This window comes from Asterias amurensis, chromosome 22 (genome assembly GCF_032118995.1).
Source record: "Asterias amurensis chromosome 22, ASM3211899v1".
In the NCBI taxonomy this organism is placed as follows: Eukaryota; Metazoa; Echinodermata; class Asteroidea; order Forcipulatida; family Asteriidae; genus Asterias; species Asterias amurensis.
The window spans coordinates 5,975,594-5,999,877 of record NC_092669.1 but is presented as its reverse complement, the minus strand read 5'-3'; the positions used below and the strand labels follow the sequence as shown (position 1 = coordinate 5,999,877).

At 40.9% G+C, this 24,284-nt stretch overlaps 1 protein-coding gene across 5 annotated transcripts in view; it reads right to left on the bottom strand.

Moving 5' to 3' along the window:
* LOC139954023 (rho guanine nucleotide exchange factor 39-like) overlaps positions 1 to 24,284 on the bottom strand; it is a 29,827-nt gene that overhangs the window by 4,642 nt on the left and 901 nt on the right. For 2 of the 5 annotated variants that reach the window (XM_071953661.1, XM_071953662.1), the window contains exons 2-10: positions 16,388 to 16,490; positions 15,814 to 16,007; positions 14,356 to 14,571; positions 13,509 to 13,627; positions 9,429 to 9,499; positions 7,642 to 7,808; positions 5,715 to 5,915; positions 4,134 to 4,379; positions 3,368 to 3,517 (exon numbers count right to left, since the gene is read on the bottom strand). In XM_071953661.1, the coding sequence (XP_071809762.1) occupies positions 3,368 to 3,517; positions 4,134 to 4,379; positions 5,715 to 5,915; positions 7,642 to 7,808; positions 9,429 to 9,499; positions 13,509 to 13,627; positions 14,356 to 14,571; positions 15,814 to 16,007; positions 16,388 to 16,451 (1,428 nt within the window). In that variant the 5' untranslated portion in view covers positions 16,452 to 16,490. Of the gene's footprint in view, positions 1 to 3,367; positions 3,518 to 4,133; positions 4,380 to 5,714; positions 5,916 to 7,641; positions 7,809 to 9,428; positions 9,500 to 13,508; positions 13,628 to 14,355; positions 14,572 to 15,813; positions 16,008 to 16,387; positions 16,491 to 18,577; positions 18,633 to 20,094; positions 20,315 to 24,284 lie in introns of those variants that run through there. The other 3 variants (XM_071953658.1, XM_071953660.1, XM_071953659.1) reach the window with 3 other exon arrangements.

Here is a 24,284-nt window from a genome sequence, read left to right as displayed (position 1 = left end):
GGAGTCATTAGCAAACTGTGCAAGGAGTCATTAGCAAACTGTGCAAGGAGTCATTAGCAGACTGTGCAAGGAGTCAGTAACAGATTGTGCAAGGAGTCAGTAGCAGACTGTGCAAGGAGTCAGTAACAGACTGTGCAAGGAGTCAGTAACAGACTGTGCAAGGAGTCAATAGCAGACTGTGCAAGGAGTCAGTAACAGACTGTGCAAGGAGTCAGTAGCAGACTGTGCAAGGAGTCATTAGCAGACTGTGCAAGGAGTCATTAGCAGACTGTGCAAGGAGTCATTAGCAGACTGTGCAAGGAGTCATTAGCAGACTGTGCAAGGAGTCAGTAACAGACTGTGCAAGGAGTCATTAGCAGACTGTGCAAGGAGTCAGTACAGGGATGTGATTGCTTGTCTTAAAAAAAGCCTGAAAATTTTAACTGTCTGGAAATGTGAGGCCTATCATTGCGAGCGCAAGCTCTCCCCTTACGGCGTGGGGTCCGGGGCCCGCCCAAGGGCCCGAAAAAATTTTGAAGTCTAGATGCTCTGTGGTGCATCCTAAGCTTCCTTAGAACACCTTCCTTAGAATCACTTTTTGTTGCCCACTTCCAGTGTTTTTGAGGAGAAAGAACAAAAAATCTCAAATATTGCATTTAATTCAGCTGGGCAACCCTTGTTCAGAATAAGTATAACATTGAAAATAAAACACAAAATCATTGCCAAATTTACTCTGTGTTTAAAATAATCTGCCATTTCCAGTGGCAGACTTCTTTTTGGGTGTAAAGGGAAAAGTGAAATCATACATTGTACTTGTTGTAGCCTTGGGTAAACAGACCCGGAGATGATGGTGTCATCACGCATCACAGTAAGTACCTAACACTTTTCTAGCCGCGGTCATTAATTTTTCATAGCAGTTAGCACTGATGCAAATGAATCTCAAGTCAACAATGCCCGACTCCTCCAGCCAACTCCAGCGGAATTTATTTCGAACACCTTTTTCCAGGTCTCGAACTGATGGGTCTCCCCTCGGCAAAGTTTGTTTCGACGCCGCCATGCCGATGCGACTGGCTGACGAGACAACAGTCATGACAGTACGAATCCTCAAAACAGTCGTACGTCGTATGGATTGTATTGGTGTGGCCACACGTGGACGGACATTGGCTGGCAAATGCTGCCATATTGTGCACGCAAACCAAAAATAGAAGCTCCAGCGCAGCGTTGATCTTCGTTGCTCTACTAGCATTGGCGACGCGCAATTTCTAAATTGTTCATGCCTTTCGAGTTTTTTAAATTTGCGCAGTTATCACCATGCGTAAAACCACCGCACATTGCGCAGACACAAACCGAGGTCACTGCTACACATTGAGTCTGTTCCCCCATTCCATTAATATGCAAGCACAGCACACGTATTAATAGGAACTAGACTTGGTGAAAGAAGCACGCTCCTACCCAGTAAAAACAAACTGTACGGGTCCAATGTGAGACCGATCACAACTTATGCGTCTTCTTAGCGTCATTTAATAAAAATCCTGTCCGACCCAGCGCTCTGTTTCCACCTCGTTCTCATTTAATATGGCAATACAATTTAATGTAGAACGTTCATCGTAAAACCAAATAAATACATTTCGGCATGCAAAACTCAACGTGAATAATTAATTAGTACAATCTACCCCTCGATTTTCTCAACAGTAGGAGACTGTGTAAGGAGTCAGTAACAGACTGTGCACTGAGTCAGCAGCAGACTGTGCGAGTCATTAGCAGACTGTGCAAGGAGTCAGTAACAGACAGTGCAAGGAGTCAGTACGGACTGTGCACTGAGTCAGTAACAGACTGTGCAAGGAGTCATTAGCTGACTGTGCAAGGGGTCAGTAACAGACTGTGCAAGGGGAGTCATTAGCAGACTGTGCAAGGAATCATAAACAGACTGTGCAAGGAGTCAGTAGCAGACTTTGCAAAGAGTCAATATCAGGCTGTGCAAGGAGTCATTAGCAGACTGTGCAAGGAGTCAATAGCAGACTGTGCAAGGAGTCACGAACAGACTGTGCAAGGAGTCAGTAACAGACTGTGCAAGGAGTCAGTAACAGACTGTGCAAGGAGTTGGTAGCAGACTGTGCAAGGAGTCAGTAACAGACTGCAAGGAGTCAATATCAGGCTGTGCAAGGAGTCATTAGCAGACTGTGCAAGGAGTCAATAGCAGACTGTGCAAGGAGTCATGAACAGACTGTGCAAGGAGTCAGTAACAGACTGTGCAAGGAGTCGGTAGCAGACTGTGCAAGGAGTCAGTATCAGACTGTGCAAGGAGTCAATAGCAGACTGTGCAAGGAGTCATAAACAGACTGTGCAAGGAGTCGGTAGCAGACTGTGCACGGAGTCAGTATCAGACTGTGCACGGAGTCAGTACCAGACTGTGCAAAGAGTCAATCAGATTTATATTTGAAGTATAAAATTCTGACATCTTTCGATGCCAAATTAAAATACTCCAAAGAAATAATAAGTGGAGATATGGATCTGACAGGTGTACCGTCCACCCTGTCTACATCAAGGTGTGAAAAGCTGGGCCTTTCAGTTACACACACATACGTGTACACAGTCATGCGCAGTACTGTGCATGACTGTGATTACATGTGTGCATATTTCGTTAGATCCCGCCCATTACATTCTAGCTAACCAATGAGCATCATTAATGTACATGAGGTGACTCTCATCCGCAAACAGTAGTACTGATGGGTTGTGGATCATGTATAAAATATGCACACACAAAGGGGAGGTAAATGATACGTTGTGTTACTTCTGTAGTGTCTGTGGGATCGCATGTCCGCTGAAGTCTCTGATGTTGTTTTTTTCATAAAAAGGTCAAAAGGAGAATCTTGCTGTTGGCTCTGGGACTTTATATTTTTTTGAAACAGCCCTTTGTGGTTGCAAGCTGTCTCAATAGAGAAGACATCGTAATACTTCATCAAATCCACGATTTGCCAATAATTTGATTAGAAATGGTATCGCGATTTTGGATAATATCAAGATATCGACCAAGCTTACCACCTCATATATTCCAAAGCATTTTCTGGCAGGCAAGATACTACACTGGTCATAATAGATACAATTCTGATCATAGTTTCCACATAAATTTAAGAGTTGTAATAGTTTGGATATGTGCCCCCTTCATATCGTATGTGGATAATAATCAAAAGGTCCAATCTCCATGACACGTGTATGTAAAGTTTTAAGTTTTAAAGACACTAGACACTATTGGTAATGTTCAAATAGACCAGTCTTCAAATAGTGTCCACTGCCTTTAAGTTCAAGCTCTGTGGCTCTTTTGAAGTAAACATGTGACGTCACAGGTCACATGGTCTATACATCACGCATATTATATTAAATTAAGCACCTGTTTGTTGTTGGTGACTGCCAGTGGTCCTCGTTGTAATCTATGAGATTTTGACTTGACTTGCTTACTAGAGCCTGTCCCACGTAGTTTCCTAGTACTCCGTAACTGCATTCTCATGGGATGTAATGTGTCTCTGTCTCCACTACTATCCTACAACAATCAAACCACACCACAAATATACATTGTAACATTAACAATATATAAAGCAATATTCACTAATACAGAATTTGAAACTGCAACCTCAGCAAGAAATTAAAGGAACATTACAGAATTGGTTTTGCTAGCAACAAAAGTAGCTGGCAGTGTAAGCAATTTATGTAATCCACCATATAGGCCTACATGACAAACTTGTAGAAGTTTGTGACCGAGATCGATCGGCCATCTGTGAAAATAGAGAATAGTGACAAACCAAAATTACAAATTTTGCAGTGCATCAATGCTAAAACAAAAATAAACAAAACGCTCCCTGAGTGATAAACTCAAAATGCAAAATTTGATTATTTATTTTGTATCAAATATGAAATTTTAGACAGAAATATTTTAAGGGATGTATTCTACTCGTATCATCATTAGACCGTGTAAGTTTTATGTAAATCTGTAATCTTCACGATTTTTGTTTCTTACCAACTCTGTAACGTTAGCAGAAACTAAATTAACACTGCATTGATAGTGTACATGCATCTACACTGTGGTGATAGTGTATCTACAGCGTTTCTCTACTTCATCAGAGTCTAGGATATCTAAAACCTTATGTCTATTGACAAACCTCTTGTTCTGCATAGTTCCTCATATTGATTTTTCTACGACTAGATCGAAGTCCAACGTTCCTGACTAGCTTGCCTAGTGGCACATTATGGGATCGAAGAGACTTGGTACACGATGTATGAGCTGTGTTGTTAGATTGCTTCTTGTGCTTGATTTGCTGTATAGCACCCTGTAATGCATCCATCCATGATAGAGCTATGTTGTGATTTGTGGAATACAGCAGCAGATTCTCCTCACCATATACTACCTGTAGGGATAATAAATAAATATCTACTGGGTCAAGAATCCAAACTAGTTCAATGAGGCTAATGGCCACTTCAGACACAGGTTGTGAAGGTTAGTCTCATGGAGGTGTCCATTAGTATGATATATTATTATACACATTGAATATTGACTGGCATGAGGTCACTAGAGCACGTCTATTAGGTCTATAGGTCCCTTTTCTGGTCACTCACAGGCTGGCCCAAGGGGGAAAGATGTGCTCTAGTGGCCAAATTATGCCAGTCCATGTTTTATAACACACCTCGGCCCAAAGTATGAAATAAGGAGAGAAACTTTCTATAGAGGGCGCTGCTAACCAGTCAAATCTTTAAGTCTATTGCCTGCTTTTGGAACTATTTCCTGCAAGATACACGCATGCAATGTCTTGACGGGGTGGCGCAAATCTCATGCCCTAGACTATATTAGTTAATCCTGTGACTGTGTTTCAGCCAACCAGATTACAGAACTAGCAAGAGATGTGTTATAAATTACACTAGTGCTACACTGCGTCCACTGCCTATAAACACTTAACATTTTGTGATAAATTTTAGACAGATTACATTAATGTTTCTTTCTTTAATGGGGAGGTGTCTTTTTACCATTGACAATTTTGATTGTCTTAACTGCACAATAGATTAGATTTGTTCCAATGGCAATAACAGTTAGATTCATACAGCAAATAACTATCAAAGTGTCTATTGATTGCAAAGGATGGTGCAGGTTTAAAGACCAAAGTACAGAATTAGTACTCATCAAAATGTTAATAAAAAAGTTGAATCTGAAAGCTCACTTTATAAACTTTATACTTCAACCAATTATAGACTCTGGACACTATTGGTAATTGTCAAAGACCAGTCTTATCACTTGGTGTATCTCAACATATACATAAACTTGTGAAAATTTGAGCTCAATCAGTCTTTGAATTTGCGAGATATTAATGAAAGAAAAAACACCCCTGTCACATGAAGTTGTGTGCTTTCATGCCAGATGCTTGATTTCGAGTACTCAAATTCTAAACCTGAGGTCTCGAAATCAAATTCGGGGAAAATAACTTCTTTCTCGATAACTACATCCCTTCAGAGGGAGCCATTTCTCACAATGTTTTATACACGTACTATCAACCTCTCCCCATTACTCGTTACCAAGAAAGGTTTTATGCTGACAACTTTTTTGAGTAATTACCAATAGTGTCCACTGCCTTTAAATCAATTCTCCAGATTGGAATGGATGGTGCATTTAAGGAAAATAAAAAGATAGAAATGAACATACTTTTCCAAACACTATGATAACCAATTTTCCACAAAAAAAACAAACAATTTACCTTGAATAGTGCCCCAGTGCCAGATATCTTGTGTTCTCCCAATACACATTGGACCTGACAGTGTTCTAATGGGTAGGTGCCTCTACATGAGTAGCTATGTGATGACAAGGATGGCTCTAGTAGATTAGGCTTAGCATATATCAATAGGTCATTAAATAGAAAGAACATTCTCTCATGGGCACCGGAACCTTTCTTGTTAACCTGGATGACAAAGAAGATTACAAACAATAATCATTATAAGAATAACAAGTTTGACTTGACCGTAATACCAATGTGTGTTCAGCACAGTATAATCTGTTTTCCAAAGTTCTATACAGAATCTATCTACAGGCCTACTTCCTCAGGAGGAATTTTGAACCCACAACCCTCGCATACTAGACCATGTATCTTAAAGACTCTGGACACTATTAGTAATTGTCAAAGACCAGTCAACTAACTCGGTGTATCTCAACATACTGTATACATGAAATAACAATCTGTGAAAATTTGAGCTCAATTGGTCGTCAAAGTTGCGAGATATATGAAAGCAAAAACAACCTTGTCACACAGAACTGTGTGCTTTCAGATGCAAGTTGATATCGAGACCTCATTTTTTTTCTGAGGTCTCTATATCAAATTTTTGGAAAATTACTTCTTTCTCGAAAAACTACGTTACTTCAGAGGGAGCTGTTTCTCACAATGTTATCAACCTCTCCCCATTACTCGTTACCAAGTACGGTTTAATGCTGATAAATATTTTGAGTAATTACAAATAGTGTCCACTGCCTTTAACCAGCACAAGACCAGCAAGCATGGCCAGTGACTAGAAGCCAGTTCAAATCCTTCAAGGAAACAATATCAGGCATGCTCTGGGTGGTCTAGTGATTAAGAATACCATCAATGGTGACCGAGAACTTTCTTTCTTTTTAAAGTCATTTTTAAGTACAAATTTCTCTTTTTAAAATTTGAGATGCAAGATTTTTTCCATACAAAACGACAGATAGGCTCTTTATTTAAATGTACTGCTACATTATTTCTGTCAATACTTATAAGGCTGAAAAAGACTGAATTTCAGAAGCCCTTCGCATATTTAAACCGAGGTCACACATGAAAAACCACACCAACCCCTGCAGATAAAACGGGGCAAAAGCTCCTTAAAACGCATGGGTTGCGGGTAAACTGCCTATGGCTACAAGACATAACTATTCCAAATAGGTTGGTTGGGCTTAAGTTAAAACCGTGAAAGGCAAATGAAGCATTTCTTACAAAAGTTTTTTTTGCCTGAGCGACTTCTTTCACTTCTATGTACTGGCGTTTACAGAGTCATTGATTTGTTTTTTGTTTCTAACTGGCTATTTCTTGGTTAGTCTTCTCTGCTTTTGCTCCTGGTGGTTTAGATAGATGTTGTTGCTTTTATGGGGTTTGTTCTTTCGTGTTTGTTACTCCCTTGTTCTGTGTATTGCTTTTTCTACAGGGCCCCAAGGGAGATCAGTGTTTTGTTCTGTATAAATAATACTCAATAATAATAATAATAATAATAATAATAATTAGAAGGATCATGGGTTCGAATCCCAACGGTGTAGGCAAACACCTTTTTTTAACCTCGCAATCTAGTGAAGATTAAAAAGTGCCAGTTCTCTGTTGCTGTAACATCTCGAATCAAAGTTTACATTCTTTATGCACACACTTGTATTATTTTCCTGTCCGAGAAAAACGGTTCTAAATCTTACTCCAAAGGTACCTGTGATCATGACCACTTTGCCAGAGAGCTTTCTTAAACCTTTAAAATAGATTCAAAATAACTTTATATTACACTGGATATGTGTGTTAAAAACTTAGGAGTGAAGAATTGGAACCCATTCAAACGTGTGCAATGTTGATTTCTTGACAAGATAAAACAAAGTATGTTGGAACCTGAAAGACCTGCAGCATGTATTGCAATACAAACCTTCATTAGTGTGCCTTCCCTGATGAACCTTCTACCAGGGGCTAGGATTCTCTTAGTACCAGACCCTGTTAAACTGTTCTGAATTAACAGCATCTTCTGGAAGTTCTCATGTTCACGGATATACTCATTGATACCGTAAGTCACTTTAGTCATTCTTGCTGCAGCTTCTGCAATTTAAACACAATGTCAACTATTAAGAAAACCTTTCTTCTAGGCCGTCCAATTTGGACCAATCAACCCCAGTATTAGTGAATTGACCAATCAACCCCAGTATTAGTGAATTGACCAATCAACCCCAGTATTAGTGAATTGACCACAGTTAAAGGAACACATTGCTTTGGATCGGTCGAGTTGGTCTTTGAAAAGCGTTTGTTATAAAATGTATATAGGTAGAAAGATGCAGTAAAAGTAGAATACAATGATCCACACAAACATGCCTCGAAATTGTACGGTTTTCCTTTTACCTCGTTGACTAACACAGTCGGCCATTTATGGGAGTCAAATTTTTGACTCCCAAAAATGGCCGACCGTGTTAGTTCGCACAGTAAAAGGAAAACCACGCAATTTTGAGGCAAACTTGTGTGGATCATTGTATTCTACTTTAAAAACATCTTTCCAACCATATGCATTTTATAACAAACGGTTACAAACGCTTTTTTATAGACCAACTCGTCCGATCCAAGGCAACGTGTTCCTTTAATGAAATGACTGATCAACCACAGTTAGTGAATTGACCAATCAACCGCAGATGGTGAAATGACCGATAAACCATATCATCTGCAAGTACGAGCTAATCCTCCAATCAGATTTGCAGAATGGAGTGGTGGCAAAAACCTATATATAATATTGCACGGCCTATATCACTACCTGCGTCTTGTGTATTATATGTCAGCTGCCGTTTGCTTGAAGATAAATACATTATCACACGCACACTCGTGGAAATACGGAAAAAAATAGCGCTTTTGCGTCCCATGGGCGCAGAAGCGCTATACTTTTCCGTATTCCACTCGCGCTTGTATGATAACTTATAATATAGTGAATTGACCAATCAACCACAGATGGTGAAGTGACCAATCAACCACAGATAGTGAAATGACCGATAAGCCATAGTATATAGGATTTGAGGCATTGCATGCTGAGGTATCAATATATATTTGCTTTGCAGTAACATCATGTGTGTATATCTACTTGCCAGGTAGAGTTTGTTCTTAGAGAACTGTCTAGCTTAATTCTACTACCGCGGAGTAGATCATAGATTGTTCGGGTGTTCGGGAGACTGCTCAATTCTGAAAAGAACTGTCCTGCTTATTAACTATTACCTGGGCGGATGGTATAGAAATAGGCTGGGACTACTCCTTTAGCTTATATGATCGTAATTAACTGTACTACTGCGGAGTCAGTTTATGAATCGGTCTCAACGTTTCGACTAGCTTGCTCTAGTCATCGTCAGGAGACTGGCAAGTAGATACACACATGGTGTTACCGCAAACCAAATGGAAGTGACCAATCAACCAAAGATAGTGAAATGACCGATAAACAATAGCATATGATGAAGTGACCAATCAACCACAAGATATAGTGAAATCAACTACAAGTTGGAGAACAGGAGTTCATACAGTGAGGTACCAATAGCAACTTTTCTTTAATTGTCTCAAACTAAACAAAACTGTCTATATCCAAGCTTGAGCTGTGAAATGTTTTCAATATTTGCTGTATTCCTGTTTCTTTTTGCTTTATGGTAAAAGGAAACGTTAAATAGTAATAGTTAAGCTAAATAAATTGTTTACCTTTTAGTTTGTTATATTCTTCATGATTTTCAGGGGTGTTGTTCAGAAGTTCTTCTAGCAAAAGCTTGTACCTGAATTATAAAAATTAAAAACAAACGCATGTAGGATCAATATTCTGTGGCCTTTTCCCTCTACTGTCCACTTTTATCTCTTATATTGAACTGTTTTTGTTGTAAATCTTTGTGTTTTGCATCTCATCAAGTCCACAAGTTCTCAGGCCTGTCTCACATGTTTGTTTCTTGTTTTCTGTGTATGAACATGTAGCCTACTTATGAGCCAAGTGACTGTTTGTCATGTTGTCAAATAATATCTCGGTAAATGCATTTTCAATTACAAACTTCTTCCAATATGCCTTCATTTTTGTAGCCTTTTGTAGCTGTGTGTGCTGGCCATATTTGAATATAATTTGAATAATTTGAATATAAAAGAAGCGTTTTGGTAAATATAATGGGTGCGCTCGATAAGCTTCCCTGGGTCGACCCCGCAGTGCTCACTCAAGTGAGCCCTGACAAGAGCTACATGTAATCGAACGATCACAGTCGCCCTCTCGTGGTGACGGCATGCACCTCAGGTCACCCCCAAGTGACCCACTCCACAAGCAGGGCACTGGGGGCTGACCCGGGTGAGCCCCGTCAAAGCGTTTTCGACTGTACCGGGGCAGACCGGGGTCGACCCAGGGAAGCTAAACGAAAGCTTCCTATGTATACTCCTTCTAGGGATTATAAGGTGGTATACCTTGGTATTCTTAGTATAGGTGTTATCAGTAAGGCATGTAGGGTAAGGCTTGTACACTCTGGCTGGTGTATAGGTGTTATCAGTAAGGCATGTAGGGTAAGGCTTGTACACTCTGGCTGGTGTATAGGTGTTATCAGTAAGGCATGTAGGGTAAGGCTTGTACACTCTGGCTGGTGTATAGGTGTTATCAGTAAGGCATGTAGGGTAAGGCTTGTACACTCTGGCTGGTGTATACCTTGGTATTCTTTGTATAGGTGTTATCAGTAAGGCATGTAGGGTAAGGCTTGTACACTCTGGCTGGTGTATAGGTGTTATCAGTAAGGCATGTAGGGTAAGGCTTGTACACTCTGGCTGGTGTATAGGTGTTATCAGTAAGGCATGTAGGCAAAGGCTTGTACACTCTGGCTGGTGTATAGGTGTTATCAGTAAGGCATGTAGGGTGAGGCTTGTACACTCTGGCTGGTGTATAGGTGTTATCAGTAAGGCATGTAGGGTAAGGCTTGTACACTCTGGCTGGTGTATAGGTGTTATCAGTAATGCATGTAGGCTAAGGCTTGTACACTCTGGCTGGTGTATAGGTGTTATCAGTAAGGCATGTAGGGTAAGGCTTGTACACTCTGGCTGGTGTATAGGTGTTATCAGTAAGGCATGTAGGCTAAGGCTTGTACACTGTGGCTGGTGTATAGGTGTTATCAGTAAGGCATGTAGGGTAAGGCTTGTACACTCTGGCTGGTGGTATACCTTGGTATTCTTTGTATAGGTGTTATCAGTAAGGCATGTAGGGTAAGGCGTGTACACTCTGGCTGGTGTATAGGTGTTATCAGTAAGGCATGTAGGGTAAGGCTTGTACACTGTGGCTGGTGTATAGGTGTTATCAGTAAGGCATGTAGGGTAAGGCTTGTACACTCTGGCTGGTGGTATACCTTGGTATTCTTTGTATAGGTGTTATCAGTAAGGCATGTAGGCTAAGGCTTGTACACTCTGGCTGGTGTATAGGTGTTATCAGTAAGGCATGTAGGGTAAGGCTTGTACACTCCGGCTGGTGTATAGGTGTTATCAGTAAGGCATGTAGGCTAAGGCTTGTACACTCTGGCTGGTGTATAGGTGTTATCAGTAAGGCATGTAGGGTAAGGCTTGTACACTCCGGCTGGTGTATAGGTGTTATCAGTAAGGCATGTAGGGTAAGGCTTGTACACTCTGGCTGGTGTATAGGTGTTATCAGTAAGGCATGTAGGGTGAGGCTTGTACACTCTGGCTGATGGTATACCTTGGTATTCTTTGTATAGGTGTTATCAGTAAGGCATGACGGGTAAGGCTTGTACACTCTGGCTGGTGTATAGGTGTTATCAGTAAGGCATGTAGGGTGAGGCTTGTACACTCTGGCTGGTGTATAGGTGTTATCAGTAAGGCATGTAGGCAAAGGCTTGTACACTCTGGCTGATGGTATACCTTGGTATTCTTTGTATAGGTGTTATCAGTAAGGCATGTAGGGTAAGGCTTGTACACTCTGGCTGGTGTATAGGTGTTATCAGTAAGGCATGTAGGGTAAGGCTTGTACACTCTGGCTGGTGTATAGGTGTTATCAGTAAGGCATGTAGGGTAAGGCTTGTACACTCTGGCTGGTGTATAGGTGTTATCAGTAAGGCATGTAGGGTAAGGCTTGTACACTCTGGCTGGTGTATAGGTGTTATCAGTAAGGCATGTAGGCAAAGGCTTGTTCACTCTGGCTGGTGTATAGGTGTTATCAGTAAGGCATGTAGGGTAAGGCTTGTACACTCTGGCTGGTGTATAGGTGTTATCAGTAAGGCATGTAGGGTAAGGCTTGTACACTCTGGCTGGTGTATAGGTGTTATCAGTAAGGCATGTAGGGTGAGGCTTCTACACTCTGGCTGGTGGTATACCTTGGTATTCTTTGTATAGGTGTTATCAGTAAGGCATGTAGGCTAAGGCTTGTACACTCTGGCTGGTGTATAGGTGTTATCAGTAAGGCATGTAGGGTAAGGCTTGTACACTCTGGCTGGTGTATAGGTGTTATCAGTAAGGCATGTAGGCAAAGGCTTGTTCACTCTGGCTGGTGTATAGGTGTTATCAGTAAGGCATGTAGGGTAAGGCTTGTACACTCTGGCTGGTGTATAGGTGTTATCAGTAAGGCATGTAGGGTAAGGCTTGTACACTCTGGCTGGTGTATAGGTGTTATCAGTAAGGCATGTAGGGTGAGGCTTCTACACTCTGGCTGGTGGTATACCTTGGTATTCTTTGTATAGGTGTTATCAGTAAGGCATGTAGGCTAAGGCTTGTACACTCTGGCTGGTGTATAGGTGTTATCAGTAAGGCATGTAGGGTAAGGCTTGTACACTCTGGCTGGTGTATAGGTGTTATCAGTAAGGCATGTAGGGTAAGGCTTGTACACTCTGGCTGGTGTATAGGTGTTATCAGTAAGGCATGTAGGGTAAGGCTTGTACACTCTGGCTGGTGTATAGGTGTTATCAGTAAGGCATGTAGGCAAAGGCTTGTACACTCTGGCTGGTGTATAGGTGTTATCAGTAAGGCATGTAGGGTAAGGCTTGTACACTCTGGCTGGTGTATAGGTGTTATCAGTAAGGCATGTAGGGTAAGGCTTGTACACTCTGGCTGGTGTATAGGTGTTATCAGTAAGGCATGTAGGGTAAGGCTTGTACACTCTGGCTGGTGTATAGGTGTTATCAGTAAGGCATGTAGGGTGAGGCTTCTACACTCTGGCTGGTGGTATACCTTGGTATTCTTTGTATAGGTGTTATCAGTAAGGCATGTAGGCTAAGGCTTGTACACTCTGGCTGGTGTATAGGTGTTATCAGTAAGGCATGTAGGGTAAGGCTTGTACACTCTGGCTGGTGTATAGGTGTTATCAGTAAGGCATGTAGGGTAAGGCTTGTACACTCTGGCTGGTGTATAGGTGTTATCAGTAAGGCATGTAGGGTGAGGCTTCTACACTCTGGCTGGTGGTACCTTGGTATTCTTTGTATAGGTGTTATCAGTAAGGCATGTAGGGTAAGGCTTGTACACTCTGGCTGGTGTATAGGTGTTATCAGTAAGGCATGTAGGCTAAGGCTTGTACACTCTGGCTGGTGTATAGGTGTTATCAGTAAGGCATGTAGGCTAAGGCTTGTACACTCTGGCTGGTGGTACCTTGGTATTCTTTGTATAGGTGTTATCAGTAAGGCATGTAGGGTAAGGCTTGTACACTCTGGCTGGTGTATAGGTGTTATCAGTAAGGCATGTAGGCTAAGGCTTGTACACTCTGGCTGGTGTATAGGTGTTATCAGTAAGGCATGTAGGCTAAGGCTTGTACACTCTGGCTGGTGGTACCTTGGTATTCTTTGTATAGGTGTTATCAGTAAGGCATGTAGGCTAAGGCTTGTACACTCTGGCTTTGACTCCTGTTCCCTTAGAAACTGCACAAATGATGCACGCTTACGCTCCCACTCCTGTCAACAAATAAAATGAAATCAAAATAAATGAAACCAAATTGTTAAAAGTAAGAATGCATTTGTTACCAAAAATTGCTGTTACCAACAAAAAGAATTAAAAGTAGAATAAATTTTATTTCTGGCATTGATATAAAAAGTATTCATTCAGATAAATATATGCAAATGGATTTATACAGGTCTCATAAGGCCATTTTCACACTACAAAAAATCTCCATGTTGGACACGGATACAAGCTCGATTATGTGCACTGACCTTATCACACTACAACTTTTCAACACGGTGTCGATCCCGATGACACTTTATCCGTGTCGAAACCAACCCTGCCCGGGAGGTGGGTTGATAAATCTCTATCTGTGTCAAAGATTCCAACACGGATCGAAAGCCGTAGTGTGCTCACATCCGTGTTAATTTTGTTTCGTGTTGAGTGTGCGTGTCATCATCCGCAGACTATGCAACCACTCACGCTGCGACGCGTCCTGCTTGTTTCGTGTAAGACCTTGCAGTGTACAATATCCAAAATCAAAGTTACACGTGTAACCAAAAAGCTGATTTCCTACAGAGCTAGTGTGAAAGCGAAGCTGTTTGTACCTGTGTGGACATTTTCAACCAACACGGACCCTATTCGGATATTAAGGTTTGACACGGATCGAAGGTCAATAGTGTGAAAAGGCCTTTAGACATCATAATAACACAGTCGACACATCAAGTGAAACAAATTTTGTTACCTGCAATTTTTGTGAAGCCTTCTCAAAATTGTTTGCATAAGTGCAATACACTTTCATAAATGGAGCCAGTTGAATAAAAGCCTCTGGGATGCCCTTCTCCTCCATGTGGCAAAGAAGCTCTCTATTGACTGCTTGGACTGCCGTTACATTCTCAAAAATAGTACGATGATCTTCACTTGGGATTAGACCATGTGCTCCCAACGGAACCAAGAAATGCTACAAGAATTAAACACATCAGTAGTTTATGAACAAAAGTCAAATAATGTGAAATGGCCAATACATGCATAGTGATATGATGTGGAGACAATTGACTAAACTAATCTGATCACTACTATTAAAAGTCTGACAGAATTGCTCCATACTTGTGTCAGCAGGACGGTCAACATTTACAAATATCGGAAATCTGTTCTATTTAAGCCACACATAATTTACATAGAATTGTTCCACTGATAACCACTGAGAAGCTCATTGGAGTGTTTCCTCAAAATGTTCATTAAAAAAATGCTTTTGAATAATGAAATGGGTGACGAAGTAAAATGACATACAAACGTATACCAGCTTTTGAGCCTGAAGAAATGAAAATTATGGGCTTGCAGCAGAATGTGACGTACATGTACTGACTTACCAACAGGACTAACTTTACAAGGACTTGAGGGACTCGCGACTCCAACTGCGATTGGAACAAAGGGCGACTTGGACTTGTTGGGGAAAACTTAGACTAGGACAACAGGGACTCTGACTTAAACTCAGACAACCGGGAATCAACCACAACAGTGCAAGTCATTCATTGCATGCCCAGATTGTTCAGTAAAGGGTTCAAGAACCATACCGGACAATTGTAAGAAACCTCTTGACTTTAGGGTTATTTTCTTTTGTACAATTTTATCAAGCTTAATAAACTTAAGCAGTATTTCACACAAAAACTTCAGATTCCACTTTTATTTTACCGTATAAAGGCAGTGGACACTAAAACCTTACTTGGTAAGGAGTAATGGGGAGGGGTTGGTAGTATAAAACATTGTGAGAAACGGCTCCCTCTGAAGTGGAGTAGTTTTCGAGAAAGAAGTATTTTCCACAAATTTGATTTCGAGACCTCAAGTTTAAAATTTGAGGTCTTGAAATCAAGCATCTGAAAGCACCAACTCTGGGTAATCTCTGGCAAATCGCTGGGTACTCGCTGGGTACTCGCTGGGTAATCACTGGGTAATTGCTGGGTAATCGCTGGGTAAACACTGGGTGAAATCGCTGGGTGAAAAAAATTCTGTTTGGCCTTGGTGCCGTTTCCTTTGGCCTTGGTGCCCTTCAAAATTTACCAAAAATGACGAAATTCCAGGCCTGAAAAATTATTTTGTGTAATTACCAACAGTGCCCTCTGCCTTTAAAACAAAATGAGGAAATAAAAAATATCTCAAAACAATTACCACAATAAATGTTTGCAAAATTGGTTTAAAATCTTACCTCTACAATGATTGCCAGTTGGTTCTGATACTTTCTCTCTGTGGTAAAAATTTCACAAATAATTCGTTCCCGTTTACGAGCCATTTTCACTCCATGGTTAACCTGGAACTTGTCACGTAGTAAATGCTCCAAATCTCCTTTGAAAGCTTCCTTGCCTTTTGATAGCCGCTCTCGCCAGCTCACTGATCGATTTACTGCAAGTTAAATTACAACAGTGTTTTCAATTTATAGATTGTTACATTTTTCTTGGAGCTACACAGTACATGACATCAAAGTGTTTTATAGAGGTTATTTAAGACATGAACCTGACAACAAGCGTTGCTGCCGTGGGTGATATAATGGTGGAATATTCCTGCCCTTTCTGGCATTGACGTAGGGAACAACTCCAACTGTAAGCAGATTGATGCACAAGCAAAACAAACTTATCAATTATTATTAAAATGTGAAAAATTCAGAGTTTGAATTTGAAATGAAATGGATGCATTCTGCTTTTAAAATACAGAAACTAAGGATATTATAAGAGTTGCAGACCTGTGTACAATACATTCCTCACAACAGCAATTTTTAAACTCACACTTTTTTTTCCAACTGTTGAGTGGACGATAGGTTGCTCTTTCTGGTGACTGATTTTCTTCCATGTTGCTGTTAAATGCTTTGAAGTCAACTCCACATCAGACCTGAGGAATCATGGAAAGTTTGTGCACATGTACAGGTTACAACCTTTTTGCCAACAATGGAGTTCATTACATAAAACACAGGGTGAAGTGACTAGAGACATAATTTTCCCAAACACAGAGTGGTCTTATTCACGTATTGCAGATGATCTCTTAGAAACAAACAACATGATTTCAAGGAGATCCTGAAAGGGTCTACACTGGTCTGGTGGGTCACATGTTTTAAACAAAAATTTATTCATTTTTAGTTTCTTTTTCCAAACAGTTGTTTCCAATATCGAATTGAAAACCCATGACACCAGCAGGCCTCATGCAGAACCCAAGGCACTTGCCGTGGTGCCCTGGCTGTTGCTGTGGTGCCCTCTGCAAGGTTCCAATACAAACTTACACTTCCCCATAGAAGTGCCCCTTACCCGAGAAAAAAATGCTTTAAGGCCCGGTCCCACTGCAGTGATAACGATAACGACAACGACGCAAGGAGAACGCATTCTATTGGTCGAATTGCTCCACGCAGAATACGCACACGCTCATTCAACCAATGGAATGCGTTCTCTTTGCGTCGTCATCGTTATCGTTATCGTTGCAGTGGGACCGGGCCTTTACCCCTTCCAGAGCGAAGTTCAAGGCCTGCACCACATGAGATAGCTACATGTAACTACGTACATATGAAATTACTTACGCCCTGACTTGGGTACTCCTCTAGAAATATGAGCTTTGTTCCATTATCTTTGTGGAGAGAATAGTGGAACGAACCTCAGTCATAGTTATACTAATAATAATTTGGGGGGGCTAATCATCCTTACTCACAACTAAGAGCTGAATTGCGAAGGATGTGACTACGTGTTCGAGAAGCAGGCATGCAAGGGGGCCCCTTTGGCTGTCAGCCACATCAACCCATTATGACCACGGAGCACAGCCAAAAATTGAAAATGTTTGATTTTTCCCGAGAGAGGAAAACCGGATGGTCTGGAAAGCCCTCATGGCACAGCAGAGAACCAACTCACAACTCAACTCACATATAGGCCTATGGCCCTGGCCGGGTATCGAACCGGTTCACCTTGGTGAGAGGCGAGCGCTTTAGGCACAAGCCACCCATCAAGCCAACAAGCCAACCAGCCAACCATGCTAGTTCTAGGAGTAGTGTCTTAAGTAGGGCTACATGTTACGAGTTGAGTTGTATAGCCAGTAAGAGACTAATAGTTAAAACATGGTTCACATCAAGTGTCAGTAGTACTGTACCAGGTCTCAAAATAACCCACGGCACCCACAGTAATTGCCGTGGTGCCCTGTGCTTTAGCTGTGGTGCCCTGTGCTTTAGCTGTGGTGCCCTGTGCTTTAGCTGTGGTGCCCTGTGCTTTAGCTGTGGTGCCCTGTGCTTCAGCTGTGGTGCCCTTTGCTTTAGCTGTGGTGCCCTGTGCAAGGTTCCTGTACAAATTTACATTTTCCTCAAAGAGGTGCCCCCTTACCGAAGGAAAATTGATGTGCCTCTTTAAGAGTGAAGTTCAAGGCCTGCTGTACATTTATTGTAACATTTTGGTGTCAATCGTCATAAAGGCCAAATAACAAAAAATACCAGTTGATCGTCCGGATTTTTCAAAAAAGAGGAGGATGAGGGCCTTACTATTTACTATAAACTATTTTTTTTCAAGATGGCCGCTAAGTATTTCAAATCAAACAGGCCACCAGTTTGAATCAACCGCAAACTTATTTATACCTCTTAGTTGCATAAGGACCTGTGTTAACACTAACACTAACAGGGTCGGATAACACTAAATAGATTTGCTGGTAGGCATTCACTAATATTGTTTTATGAAACAGACGGTTACAAATGTTCGAGAGAATCAAGTTAGATTCCTTTTTCTTTTATTTTTATACAAAAATAGTAAATAGTAAAAAAAAAAGGATGCGGCCCCAAAAAAGGATGCGAGCGGGGACGACCAACTGTTTTTATTTTTTTATTTGGCCTAATACATCTAAGGCCTACACTACTCCTAGAACTACAATGTATGATGTTCGTTCGATACATGTAAATCACAACTTAAAAACGCGCTCGAGATACTACTGATATTTGTTTGCGTTTAAAAACTTACTTGATAGCGATCAATCATGGAGAGATGTGGATACATTGTTAGAAATAGCTCCCCTCTGAAGTAAAAAAAAATTGAGAAAGAAGTATATTTCTCACTATAAAACAGTAAAATATTGACATGTCAGACATCAGAATTTGAATTTGGTTTTGAGGTCTTGAGGTCAAGCATCTACCTGTAATTTAAGCACACAACTTCGTTTGACAAATGGGTGTTTTTTCTTCCAAATCCATGAGGCCTGTATCAAAATAAAATTTGAACACTAGTTTGTTATTTTGTGCATGATCATTGATGTGTTGAGTTGAGATGGAGACACCAAGTGAGAAGACCAGCTGGTCTAATGACAATTAAAAATGACTCTGCTTTAGTCACTGCACACTGGTCGCTTAAAGGCAGTGGACACTATTGGTAATTGTCAAAGACTAGCCTTCACATTTGGTGTATCTCAACATATGCATAAAATATCAAACCTGTGAAAATTTGAGCTCAATCGGTCATCGAAGTTGCGAGATAATAATGAAAGAAAAATAACCCTTGTCACACAAAGTTGTGTGCATTTAGATGGTTGATTTCGAGACCTCAAGTTCTAAATCTGAGGTCTCGAAATCAAATTCGTGGAAAGTTACTTCTTTCTCGCAAACTATGGAACTTCAGAGGGAGCCGTTTTGAGTAGTTACCAATAGTGTCCACTGCCTTTAATAGCTGGACCATAGAGGATATAACAATTGTCGCTGTGATAGAATCCATGGGTTTTACTCACTCACTCACCAGGGCCCAATTTTATGCTCTGCAGAGTCTGCTTACTGTAAGCACAGAATCGATGCTTACGGAAGCAGAGAATTTGGTGCTTACGGCAAGCGTATTTCACAGGCTAGCTCTAGCAGCGAATTTTGGCTTCTGTGCGTGCCTACTCTACTTAATTAGGCATTCTATTCTAGTTCTACGCTTACAAGGCTAGCGCAGAAATTAGACGCTTGCACGTAAGCTGGGAATTATGATCCACGTAAGCGCAGATTCGGTGGTAGGCACAAGGCAGAGCCATGAACTTGGGCCCGGCTTGCTCACTGGGTCACTGCAGAAATGCAGACACTGGACACCACTCTCTAGCACTAGACTGCTTGCTCTACAATTAATTTAGTAATTCTAACTGTCTATCTATGACTATATGGGTCAAATTCAGGATTTTATTTTGAAAGTTACCTGTAGCGTACGTAACTTAGACTTAGTTATATGGTTTATACCTGTCTTCACGGCACGGGCTATATATTTAATAATAATACTAAATTAAAAACTAAGTACTACATGTACCTACCTATTAATTTTTTTTTAATCAATAAACCCCAATAATAGACAATAAAAATATGAATCTTTTTTGATTCGGGAAGTTATTTCAATCATTCAAAATCCACTGCATGGATTCAATTATCATCATAGAAAAATACAATAATAATAATAAGCTCTCCAGCAGAATTTTTTGTTAAACAAGATAAATAATAAACATATTATAAAAGTGAACTTACCATACTTTTACTTGTAAGACCTCGACAAAAGGTACATAATAAAGTTATAAATTCAAATTGCCGCGGGTGTCACAAGGCTCGATAGTCGATCCAGTCTTGTCAATGTTGTGGGTTGCTGCATCCGTCCGTATCGAGACTTGTGATTGGATGCAAATTTTTGTCTTGTCAACATTATTTTTCACTAGACTGTGCAAAAAATAGGTTGATTTAAAGCTTAGTAAATACCCAACTTACAATAATTCCCAGTTTAGTATCAGAACGATCGATATCAAAATACATAGACAAGTTGGTACTTGGTTTTATTGATTTGTTTGTAAATGGTGCACCGCAGTGTTTCTAAAACACCGAAGTAAAGGCTCTCCAATGAAATCTCTTCAAAGATACTACAAATCTCTCCTTTTTTTACACATGTGTCAAATTCAACCAATAGAGGGCGGTAGACTTGAACACGGAACTCGGGGTAAAGATGAGAATCTAATAAATTAATTGTCGAGAAGTGAATGACGAGATTGGTGAAATCGACGGCATTACATCTATCTGGGCAAGAAGATCGGGGAGAACAGTTAAAAAGAGAAAATCAAGTTAAGAGGGTCCAGGCACACCAACATTTTGCAGTTTAGATGCTCTGTGGTGCAATCTTAAGCCATTTAAAGGAACATGTTGCCTTGGATCGGTCGAGTTGGTCTTTGAAAAGTGTTTTGTGACCGTTTGTTATAAAATGCATATGGTTAGAAAGGTGATGTAAAAGTAGAATACAATGATCTACACAAAGATGCCTCGAAATTGCATGGTTTTCTTTTTACCTCGTCAAATAACACGGTCGGCCATTTATGGGAGTCAAAATTTTGACTCCCATAAATGGCCGACCGTGATAGTTCGCGACGTAAAAAGAAAACGGTGCAATTTTGAGAGATACCTGTGTGGATCCTTATATTCTACTTTTAAAACATCTTTCTAACCATATACATTTCATAAGAAACGGTTTCAAACGCTTTTAATAGGCCAACTCGTCCGATCCAAGGCAACGTGTTCCTTTAAAGGCCCAATGGCAAAAAGAAACAGAACCTATAAAAATATTTGAGCAGTAGAATGTTGGCCCCTTTTTGGATTTGGGAACAACACGCACGTACGTGCCCTTATAAGACACACGAGTTTAAAAAGAACGGGGGAACACCATAGAGTTATATATAACTCTATGGGAAACATGAACAGTTTGTCGTGGCTAACCTTGGTTTTGTCGTGATGACAATTTTGGTTTTGTCGTGGCTCTTTTGGTTTCGCCGTGGCTCTTTTGGTTTTGCCCAGGCTCGTTTGGTTTTGGATTTGCCATGGGCGCTTTTGGTTTTGCCGTTGGTCTTCGTTTTGCCTTGGCTCTTTTAGTTTAGCCGTGGCTCATGGTTTGTCGTGTCTTGGTTTTGTCGTGGGACTTTTGCTTGTTTGCCGTGGGTCTTCTTTGCCGTGGGTCTTTTGGTTTTGTCGTGGCTTTTTGGGGTTTTGCCGTGGCTTTTGGGGGTTTTGCCGTGGCTCTTTTAGTTTCGCCGTGGCAATTGTTTGATTTTGCCGTGTCTGTAACCGTTTGTTGTAAAATGTATATGGTTAGAAAGATATTGTAAAAGTAGAATACAATGATCTACACAAATATGCCTCGAAATTGCATGGTTTTCTTTTTACCCTGTCGACTAACACGGTCGGCCATTTTATGGGAGTCAAAAATTTGACTCCCACAAAAGGCCGACCGTGATAGTTCGCGACGTAATAGGAAAACCGTGCAATTTCGAGTATTCTACTTTTAAAACATCTTTCTAACCATGCATTTCATAACAAACGCTTTCAAACGCTTTTAATAGACCAACTCGTCCGATCCAAGGCAACGTGTTCCTTTAAACAGTTATTGTTCCCATCTTAGCCCATGCAAATGCCTATAAAATTGATTTTGATCATAATGCCCTTCGGCGGGCGGACTTGGCATTGCGCCAGGGCGGATTCATCAAAGTTCGACGACCAAGCGGATAGCGGATATCTCCTCTCGACTATAGCGACTTGGGCGGATCTTATAATCTCTGCAAGTAAACAAACCAAAAATACAAGCAAAGCTACAACCCATCTCAAAACATCGAGCCGTTAATGAAGTTTCTCTGTCTCTGTTTGGTGGTGACCCGATTGGTGGCGGTGTGTGTGTGGGGGGGTGGGGGGGAGGGAAGTTGACGGTTGCTCGACTAGGTGTTTACCCTATCTACTGTTTTTGGTTTTATTTTTTACTAAAGATTATTGGTCGGCGTTAAAATTACATTTCGTAAATCAGAATTTGAGGACCTCGCATAACCCGGCGGTGCTGACCAGCTAATGGTCGTCAGCTTTTATATAATCTGAGATGGGGAAAGTTGACGGGCACAAGACAGGACTCACCCTTTGGTTGCGTGAGGAGTTCATAAACCGGTGACCTATAAAGCAAAAAGAGCACGAAATATGGTCCGCGGTTCGGGAAAGGTTCACTGTTGTCCACTGTTTTATCAACCAATGGAAGTTCCAAAAAGTTGCAAGATGTTGGTTTTGTCGTGGCTCTTGGTTTTGCCGTGGAACTTTTGGGTTTTCTATTGGACTTTTGTCGTTGCTCTTTTGGTTTTGTCGTGGCTCTTTTGGTTTTACCGTGACACTTTTGGTGGTTTTAGCCACCGCACGATTCAATCAAATCATGGCAATGTATTATAGAAACCATTATTGTGCTATTGAACATTGTGAAAACTAAATCGACTTTTAAGGTTGAACGAACACCTTGAGATCTCATCACTCTTAAGAGTGTGCATAAAACCATGAAGCATTGTTCTCAAATTGGCCCATGCAAAATGCCTTTAATTATTGATTTTGGTCACATGGTACTTCAGGCAGACTTGGCAAATCGCCAAGGGCAATGGATACCCGACTTGGGTGGATCTTCTCTGCAAGAAGATAGGCCATAGCCAGGCCAACAACCACAGGCCGACAGGACGCATACGAACAAAAATACATTAATTTTAGCAAAAGAAACTTGAAGGCAGTGGACACTATTGGTATCTACTCAAAATAATTATTAGCATTAAACCTTTCTTGGGGACGAGTAATGGGGAGAGGTTGATGGTAAAACATTGTGAGAAACGTTCTCCCTCTGAAGTGCCAAAGTTTTCGAGAAAGAAGTAATTTTCCACGAATTTGATTTCGAGACCTCAGATTTAGAACTTGAGGTCTCGAAATCAACCATCTAAACGCACACCACTTCGTGTGACTAGGGTGTTTTTTCCCCCTTTTCATTATTATCTCGCAAGTTCGATGACCGATTGAGCTCAAATTTTCACAGGTTTGTTATTTTATGCATATGTTGAGATACACCAACTGTGAAGGCTAGTCTTTGACAATTACCAATAGTGTCCACTGCCTTTAATGAAGTTTTTCGTTGTTTTGTGGTGACCCTGAACACTGCAAAATTATACCATTGGGGGAGGAAGGAATGTCGACGGGTGAACCCAAGGTCGGTCTTCTTGTGTAGTGTTTATAATACCTGTGGCTAACCTGTTTTAATGTTAAACATTATTACAATATGAGGACCTCGCGTGTACAACCCGTGTATCAAACCAAAGGAAGCTGTTGCGAGCTTAATGTTATAAAAGAGTTTAAACATTAGGAGACAATTGGAGGTCCATCACGCGACTATTATTCACTATTGGTTTTCTTACCGGTGTGTGTTAGTACTGTATATACTCAGTTGCCGACTTCTGTGAAAAAAATCGCAGGCACAGTATAGTCGGGTGGGATCGAACCCACGACCTTTGCAATTTAATAGAGCAGTGTCATACCTAGACCATTGTCCGGTACATCGGTACATTGTACATCGGAAGATTAGTCTCCCCGGATTTTCTGCTCTCTGCCCCCGCTTGAGATTCGGGAGAATAGCACAGGACAGGAGAGAATGGAAAAAGCTTGTGTCCGCCTGCTGTGCAGCCGACTGATGATGATGATGATGCAAACTGCAAACATTTAATTTCAATATTAAAAATGTGATTTGCAAAATTTCTATAAAAAAACGAACTGTCTTCATGACAGTGTTTTCCCCTATTCACAATGTCTCTACAGGTTACATGATTTCGCTCTGAGATAGAGATTATTGTCAGTGTGCACGTGCCACGGCGCCAATCACAACAAACGGTTGCTAGACTTAG